Raw genomic sequence first — 9750 nt, forward strand, 5'->3', positions numbered from 1 at the left:
TTGAGGTCATACAGTAGCATAATTGTAAATGTATACAGTAAAAGAGTGATAGTCTAAATCTAAAGTTCAGTCTTGAGTCGTCTCAAAACTCCTGTCTCATTTCCTCTTCTCTTATACTTCTGACTCCTCCCCACTCTTCTTGCGCCTATTGTGCTTATTCCGCTTGGATTTCTTTCTGTTTGACTCTGCTTCTCTCTTGTCGGCTTTCTCCTCATGTCCCTTTAGTTTGGCTCCTTTCATTTTTTCAGTCTTGCTGTCTCTTCTCTTTGCCACCCTTTACTCTTTATTTCTTCACTCCTACTAGACAACCCCGTATATTTCTTCTTCCTTTACTATTCCTATCCCATTTTATCTAATAGTTTTTTAGGTTGAACCTGGGTAGCGCATGCGCTTGCTCTGCTAGGCATGCTGTATTCGAGTATGGACTTGTTTTCTTCTTCATTCCTTTTAGCATCCTATGCCCAATTGAAGCGTAATGCAACGTGGCTGCGTGCGCGTTGTACGCACACGGTCAAAAAAACACTTATGTTATGGTGTACATCAGTGCAGCGCAGCGCATTATGCAGTCTTACAGTTCTTCCCTGTCCTCCTATGAAAAAATATAAAATGGCACGTCATGTACTGACTTTGTTAGGCTACAAGGGTGAATTAAATGTTGTAAATATTTAAACAAATTAGAATAATTAGCCAGCATGAAATGTGTTCACATGTTGCATGGCAGTGCATTTTCACAAAACTAAACGTTTGTATTTACAAGCCTGTTTCTTTTTATAGTCATGTAAATACAACACATATTACATTACAAATGCTATAGGTGTCACGTTTGCAAAAAGTTAAAACTATTGGCATTGTAAAAGACAAAGCTATTAATTTTGATATTTTCAAGACCAACACATAAAAAAAATTGTCATTTACAAAACCAATAGCTCCAACTTTTCTAATGCGAGACCTATTGCATTTCCAATGCTTGTTTCCTGTGCCACTGGAGTGGGGCCTTCTGGCCCACTCGTGTAAACTTCCCTGACTGTGTAGGTACAGGTTCAGGTTCAAATAACTTTATTCGAGTCAATTGAATCATACAATTCTGCATACATACATTGAAAAAAGCAAGACAGAATTTACATAGGGACATTTTGTGCAAAAATTAAATATACAATACATGTATTTCCTATTCCTATGTCATATTATCCCAGCACTGGATCTGGAAGTTTCAAGAAAAACCAACTAACGTTCTACAACATATTTATGCACGATATTAAAAAACCCTGAAATCACTGAAATTTATATTCATACATTAAAAACATTAAATAAAACATGACTTAATATGCATTGGAAAAAAAAGATTGAATATTCGGTACACTTATTTTCTTCTCCTAGATCATCTTATCCCAGCACACATTCCAAGAGTTTAAAGGGAGACTCCTACCGTTCTACAACATATTTATATAAGATATTGAAAAAAACTATAATCACTAAAATGTTAAGTTCATTTTATGATTGATAACGTTTCCTGATTAAGAGTGCAGTTCTAATGAAGTTGTGCACAGCACTGCAGATGACTGCAGTAGATAATGACCGCAAATAATTAAAACCCTCCTGATAGGAGCAGGGATGAATTTCCTTTAAAATGGGCTTGATAAAACGTGCCCTTGGGTCTTTGTAAAGTATGCAAAACAACATAAAGTGCCATGTGCTCTGCTGGGCTAAATTATTACAAGGAGAGGGGGTTAGTCTCTCACACCAACCTGCCCGATAAGGGAAAGCCACAAAAAAGTGCAATATGCAGACGGAATCTGGTCGTTAGGAAATGTGATTGAACATGCATGGTAAAAGACAAGTAAAATTGCGATTGGCAGTCTAGTAATCCATGATTTGGGTTAGACATACATTTTTCAGTACGAAAAGCTTTTTTTATAACCTGTTTCATGTTTTGTTGGATTCCCTCGGGTTTATCATAGTAATTTTCCAAGCCAATTTTATAAAAGGTATCTTTGATATAACGTAGCCAAGGGATTGACATTGCGTTATTAAGATTCATACAATCTCTTAGAATACTTCATGAAAACAATAACTGTGTACTTAACGCACCCTTTGCCTTCATGGATTGTGTATGTGCCAGACACCACATACTTGTGTGTACATGTTGGGTTGCATGTGTGTGCCTGTGGATGCTAAATGGAGGTCTACAGGTTTCTTTTTGGACGTCCAGGGCCTATGGAGGTGAGGATTGCATCCCCCAGACAGGAGATATGCATTACTGGCATTCCTGAGAACTAGGGTGAGACACACACACTACAGGGAGAGGGAAAGAACACCCTCTGTATACATCAACGGGCTCTTTGATTTCAGGAAGAGTTACTTGTCAGTAGAGCATGGACTCATTGTCAGGTAGAAGGTAGGACTGATGAAGTCGGCACTACCAGGGAATATTGATAGAGAGGAGGGCTTAGTCCATTGAACTTTTATGGGGCATATGTCAGTAGCAGCTGAGAGCCAGGTGTGATCTCCTGTTACTGCATGGGCCTGTGGTGTGGGTCACTCAGAACTGGACCCATTCATGTTGTGGCAGACTGTCCCTTCGGCTGGACAGGAGCCAAGAAAACTTTCTTGTGCCTGCCAAGCCCACTGTGCCATGTGAGGAGGAGAGATCTTGGAGGGAGCTAACCTCAGTGGGGATCCTGGTGAGTGGATCTCGGTCAGCAGTGTGTGCTGTGCCTAGTCCAGCCTGGACTTGAGTTGTGGGTGAGACATCCGCTCTCCTGCAGAAGTCGTCAACCCTCATTAGGGCTGTCGTAAAGTTGTATGATCTCATTGGGGCTGCCATCTGTGTCCTGTGACCCCCAATATGCAAGGAGGGGACCATTGGGACTGCTGGGAATGTTTCCACTGAGACTAGTTGAGGTCCTTGCCAGTGCAACTGAGACTGAGAGCTGTTGCCTGTGACCCCAGTATGCCCGGACATTGCAACTGGGACTGTTGGAGCCGTGGCATCCCCTCCCCAATCCCGCCTCCCAGCTGTCCAGCCCTCCCTGACCCCTACTTAATGGCGGCCACTGTGGGGACAGTCGAGCAAGAACACGGACTCATTGTCAGTGACATTGCTCTCCCTCCCTTGCAGTTCCACTATTAAGTGAGGGCTTCCCCCAAGCCCCTACACTCTCGAGTGTTTGTGTTTGAGGCCCTCCTCCACCCGCAGGTTTCACCTGCGCCTCATCCCTGGTGGTCCAGTTGACCTCTGTCTCCATTCTCTTGCGCCACTTTTTCTCTCCTTTTTCCCCTCACTTCTGTCTCCCCCTTCACTCTCCTTCTGGGTCTTAACCTCCATTTTCTGTTGTTTTCCCGTCATTTCAAGCTCCCCCTTCACTCTCCTGTGTCTTTCCTCCGTTTTTCACTCGTTTTTTACCCTCATCTCAATCTCCCCCTTTCACTCTCCTCTGTCCTCTGTGTCTTTCCTCCACTCTTTCCTGTACTTTTGCTGCCCTATTTGCACTTTTCTCTCTCTTTTTGCCTTTTTCCTTTTGCCTTTTTTAGCCCGTTTTCCCCACCGCTGCTGCCCCCGCGGCCCCTTCCCCCCAGCACAACCAGTGTGACCGGCCCAATCCAGCTCCCCTCCCCACTCCCGCCTCCCAGCTTTCCAGCCTCCCTGAGCCCTACTTAATGGTGGCCACTGTGTGGCTGCGCCGCCGGGGTGCCAAAGGCAAGCCCGTCTGCACCCGTCCGCGACCCGACTGCGACCAGCGCCAGGGACCCTGGATCTCTGCACCACCAATGCTACAACTCAGCAGCACTCCACGCTCTCAACCCAAGCCACAACAACAACTGCAAGCTAGCATCACCAGCCGACACCCACGGACTCTTGAGCCGTCACCTCTGCCGGCACTCCTGCAGCACCGCCAAGACCACTGACCCAGCACAATCCGCCCGCAAGAACACAACCGAACCGAAGACCCTGCAATGCATCCTCCTTAACGTCTGATCCTTCCAAAAACACGCAACCGAAATCTGGGACCTTCTCGACAGCACTACCAGGACGTAGCACTCTGTACCGAAACCTGGACCAACACCACCGCGGGACCGGACATCGCCATTCCCTAAGGATACAAGATCTCCAGGAAGGACCGGCCCACCCGTCCTGGAGAAGGAATCGCCATCGTCAACAAATCCACCCTCCGCCTTAGCACACTCCTCGACGAGCCCACAGACCTGATGGAACACCTTCACTTCACAATACTGGCCAGCCCTACCTCCACCCTCTGTGGAACCCTCATCTACTGACCCCCTGGACCCCGCGGACTTTTCGCCAACTCCATCAAGGAAATCATCTCCCCGCATGCCATCACGTCCACCAACTGGGAGACCTCAACTTCCACCTCGACAACCAACTGGACCCCAGCACCACATCCCTCCTGGACAACCTCCACAACATTGGACTCCGCCAGATCGTGACCGAACCCATGCACTCATTAGGACACACCCTCGACCCCCTCTTCACAACAGGAAACTCCATCACCTTCAGCCACACCACCGAACTCCAATGGACTGACCATCGATGCGTCCACTTCATCTTCAGAACACCCACAGATACCAGCACCTGCTCCCATGAAGAAACTGGACCAGAATCACCGACGACCAGCTAACCTCATCACTCAGCAACTCCACCCCAACCATCACGGAAAACGACAACGCCAACACCGCAGCCCGAATCCTGCACAGATGGATCTCCGACAGCGGCAACACCATAGCCCCCCTCAAGAAAAACAACAACACCAACACCAAGAGAGCTAGATAGTTAACCACGAACTTCGAGAGTCCAGACCCACTTGCCGCTGCCTCGAAAAGGCCTGGAGGAACACCAAATCCACAGAAGCCCACAACAACTTCAGAGCTGCCTCCAATGCCCACCACCAACTCATCAGAAAAACGAGGAAAAAAGCTATTGAAGACAGAATCTCCACTCATGCACACAACAGCAAAGAACTCTTCAACATCATCAAGGAGTTTGCCCAACCCACCAGCGGGTCCAATGACATCCCTCCCTCACAATACCTCTGCGACAAACTCAGCACCTTTTTCCACCACAAAATCAAGAGCATCTACGACAACTTCAACGAAGACAACCAACACACTGAACCCTCACCAACCACCCCGACACCCTGAAGCCAGCGATCGACAACTGGACAGCCCTCACCGCCGAAGACACACTGAAGACAATGAAGTCAATCCACTCGGGCCCCCCACGGCCTCCTGCCCCCACCACATTTTCAACAGAGCCGCCGACACCATCGCACCCATGCTCTGCCACACCATCAACCGCTCCCTGGCAACCGCCTCGTTCCCTGATGACTGGAAACACGCTGAGATCAACCCCCCTCCTGAAGAAACCCTCGGCGGACCCCACCGACCTCAAAAACTACAGCAAAAGTCATTGAGAAAGCCATCAACAGCCAACTCGCCACATTCATCAAAGAGCACAACATTTTTGATTCCACCCAATCCGGCTTCAGAAAAAACCACGGTACGGAAACCGCCCTCCTTGCCGCAACAGACGACATCCGTACCTTACTGGACAAAGGACAAACAGCAGCCCTCATCCTCCTCGACCTCTCAGCGGCGTTCAACACAGTCTCTCACCGCACCCTAATACGCAGACTCCACGACGCAGGGATCCAAGACAGGGCCCTCGACTGGATCCGCTCCTTCCTCTCCTGCAGAACGCAGCGGGTCAGACTCCCCCCTTTCCTCTCAGACCCTACACCTACCACCTGCAGAGTCCCCCAAGGGTCCTCCCTCAGCCCTACGCTCTTCAACGTCTACTTGGCTCCGCTCACCCCCATCGTCAGAACCTACAGACTCAACATTGTGTCATACGCAGACGACACCCAACTCATCCGCTCCCTTGTCCAACGAACCCAACACCGTCAGATACAACTTTCGAGAAGGCATGGAAGCCGTCACCAAATAGATAAAAAACAGCTGCCTACAACGAAACACAAACAAAACGGAAATACTCATCATGGGCCCAAACCCAGATGCCTGAAATGACACCTGGTGGCCCCCCGCCCTCGGAAGCCCGCCCCGCCCCACGACCACATACGCAACCTGGGAATCATCCTGGACTCAGAGCTCAAAATGGACCGCCAGATCAACTCCCTCTCATCCTCCTGCTTCCACACCCTCCGCCTCCTACGTAAGACCTTCAAATGTATCCCCCTCGAACACAGAAAGACCGTCACTCACGCCCTGGTCACCAGCAGGCTTGTCTACGGCAACGCACTCTATGCTGAAATAAACAAAAACCTCACCCGCAAGCTACAGAACATCCAAAACGCCGCCACAAGACTGGTCCTCAACCTGCCACATCTCCCAGCACCTGCACACACTCCACTGGCTCCCCATCGAAGCTAGAGTCACCTTCAAGATGCTAACCCACGCTCACAAGGCCCTCCACGACAACGGACCAGTATACCTGAACAGCCGACTCGAATTCCACGCACCCTAAAGGACCCTACGATCAGCCCAGCTCTCCTACGCCGTGGTCCCCCACACCAGAAAGACCATATCGGGAGGCCGCTCCTTCTTCTTCCGCACGGCCAGTGCCTGGAACGACCTTCAGCTCCACCTCAGACATATAACATCGCTCCCCATCTTTGCAAGAAACCTCAAAACCTGGCTCTTCAACAGACCCCTTTCTTGATGGACTGGAACCTGCAAAGCCCCTCCCCCCCACACCACCATCTTAAGACCCTTAAGGATGAGTAGTCGCACTTAACAAACACCTGATTTTGGCATCCGATCTGATTGGGACTGTTGCCCATATCTGTGACCCCAATATGCCAAAAGTGGGCCACTAGGATTGTTGTGGCTGTCACTGTGTCAGAGGAGTCCCCATGATCAGCGGTTAGGAACTCAAGAGCAAGTACAGAAGCTTCCTGAAGGGACTACGCTGCTTCACTACCTTACCAGCAGGAACCACAATTAAGAAGGAGCCTCTGCACCTGGAAGTCATCACCATCTGCGACCGACTTAGCACTCTGACCCCAACGACCACAAGAATGGCGTGGTGCTGCTTGTTGTGGAGCACAGGAGAAAGAAGCACCCATACCCCTTTTACTCTTCTGAGGCCTGCGGTTGGGGTAAGGTGGAAGCAGAACCGTATGGCCGTAGTTGACTTGTTCGAGATTTGTGATTTACTTCCCAGAGACCTCAAAACTTTGATACACATAGCTAATCCAAACTTTGATACACATAGCTAGTGCAGGCATCACCCATGGTCGCCTCCAAAAATCTTCCAAGGATGCATCATATACAGTGGAGGAGGACAGAATAACGAGAGGACCTGCATGGGTAAGAACCGCCCTGACAAGTATGAGTGTGGGTGTCTTATGCGACTACTTGGGTGGATTATTTAGTGTGCGTTTAGCCTGTGTAATAAATACTGCCTGTCTGCCTTTTACACTAAAGATCTGTATTGGACTGAACAATATTTTAATTGAGGTCACTGTGGGTATTTTGAGCTATGAGCACTCACATACCTTGCACCCACCTCCCCATGAAAAGCCTTTGACTGCTTGATCCTTGGTCCCACTGAGAGTCAAGTGCTGAAGTGGTAGTACTTGGCCCAGTTACTCAGGAACCATAGTATGTCGAGCCCCGACATCAAGAGCAATAGCCCACAACTCTCACATTTGGGCCGAGAAGCTCCTGCTTGCCCCATGGCCCTCTGAAAGGAGTTTTGACACAGGACATATTGTTGGTAGTATTAGAACAAGAATGCTGAATGGAGACTTCCTGCATGAGGCATCAGAGTGTGAACGCTGGTAATGGAACTTGCTATATGAGATAACTGCAGAAGCTCCTTAAATAAGTTTGAACCAGAATGCTCAAAATGCTTCATAAGGGAAGGTTGTCACTATGCCGTAATTAATTTGTTTCTTTTAAATACAGGTGTGTGCAGCTAATTAATTTTTTGTAATTGTCTGATTTCACCTTTTCAATGATATATCTCTTTTTTCCGCAGCACATGAACAGTAGGCGGCACAAAGACAGGCTTGCTGGAAAGCCCCCAAAGCCGAAATACACCCCCTTCAGCAAACTGCACAAGAATGCAGCTTTAGCAGTAAGTGAGAACATACCTCAGATTGCAGAGTAGTTATTTTGTACAACGTGTTGTTGTTTTATTTGTAAAAAGCATTCTTTGTATTTTTTATACTGTACTTTCTGCTCCAAACAGAAGGCTAGCGGGTAAAGGTCAGAAGTAAGGAGAAATGTTTGATCCTACTTTGTGCAGTTCCCACCCACAGAGAAGTCTTTCTTTGTTTTGTTAATGTGACACATGGACCCAAGTTAACGGTCACTGGTAGTGGGAAACCACTTTCTTAAGGAAAATGTTAAACCTAGGGGAGAATTCACAGGTTCAGGTTCCTGTAGCATATAATTCCAACCCTAGAGAAAATTCAGACTATGCATTTTCCGCCAGGCGTTGCATTTTCACCGGGTATCAAAATCTTTATTAGTTTTGATGTCACCAAAGATTAACAGAGCAGCAAACTAGCAATGCATACCAGATAAAGTACAAAATATCACTATAAAAACATGAAATGTTTATTAAAAAAATACAAATACTATAACAAACTTGTTCATTTGTAGGAGCATGCATACAAACAGAGACCTACCGTTCAGATGTAATGTTATATTTTAAAAACAAAGACTCTTATTTAGAGTTTAATGAACAAAGTAATCTATCAAAAACACACAGGAGAACCTTGTCCGCCAAACCCTCATTCCACATGCCTCATTTAAACAATGTCAACACTAAACAACAATAGGTGGCTGCGTGATTCATACACATTTAAATTTTTCGTGAAGGTAATTTCACTCAATAAACATGACCTCTAAATCTTTTATACCTTTGATTGAGTCACATTTCAAGCTTTCGATTTCTTTACAATGAAAGGAGAAGATACCAGCAAGTAATTCTCAAATATGCAAATTGTTCTTAAAAAATATTGTGCTCAATATGAAAAGAAAAAATAAAGATTTAAGCATGACAATAATACAAGAATTAATACAGAAAAAAAACATAACGTAGTCAATGTTCACCAGACCTGCAATCGAAGGGCCAGAGCGATACATTTACAACTGACGCCCTTGGTATACAGTACGGGAGTCCAGGCTTATCTAATATGGGCTGGAAGAAATAGGTTTTTTGCTAAAACCTAATTTGAGTCCTCCATATTGATATGTGTTGTGCAAGGATCTTCCAAAGGTCATGGTCTATTCGTTTCAAACCCCAATTGTTTTACTTGTTCTCCTCAGGACAAGGGCTGGGGGAATTCTTGATAATGGGCGGACCCTAAAATTTCAGTTGACAGAGCCCCTGTTGAATTTATCAACGGAAAGCTTTCTCTAACACCCCAGCGTTTTGTTTATGGTGGATAGTGAAACTCCTAGGATGTAGGGTCATTCGTTTTTGCTGTTCAGGAGCAAAAAACACTTTTTTACAGTTTCTGGGCTGGCCATCAAAACGGATGTCGGCCATCCACTATATTTTGTACCTTGGAAGGAAAAACTGTAAAGGCTAGTTCCTTCAATGTACAGAGATGATCGCTGGGCTCGCGGTCGTCTCTAAATTTGGCAGACCATAGACCATTAGAGAGGCAGAGTTAATGCCCACCCTGAAATACTGTACTCCATCCACCAAACACGAAACCAGGCCCAAAGAATGAAAGAATGTAAAACAAACCTCGGCAT

General features: G+C 46.8%; 1 protein-coding gene across 7 annotated transcripts in view; it reads left to right on the plus strand.

Moving 5' to 3' along the window:
• ZNF385C (zinc finger protein 385C) overlaps nt 1-9750 on the plus strand; it is a 1559117-nt gene that overhangs the window by 1538002 nt on the left and 11365 nt on the right. For all 7 annotated transcript variants that reach the window (XM_078645422.1, XM_078645418.1, XM_078645425.1 and 4 more), the window contains one exon: nt 8018-8116. In XM_078645422.1, the coding sequence (XP_078501548.1) occupies nt 8018-8116 (99 nt within the window). The remainder of the gene's footprint in view (nt 1-8017; nt 8117-9750) is intronic.

This window comes from Lissotriton helveticus, chromosome 5_1, assembly GCF_964261635.1.
Source record: "Lissotriton helveticus chromosome 5_1, aLisHel1.1, whole genome shotgun sequence".
NCBI classification, from domain to species: Eukaryota; Metazoa; Chordata; class Amphibia; order Caudata; family Salamandridae; genus Lissotriton; species Lissotriton helveticus.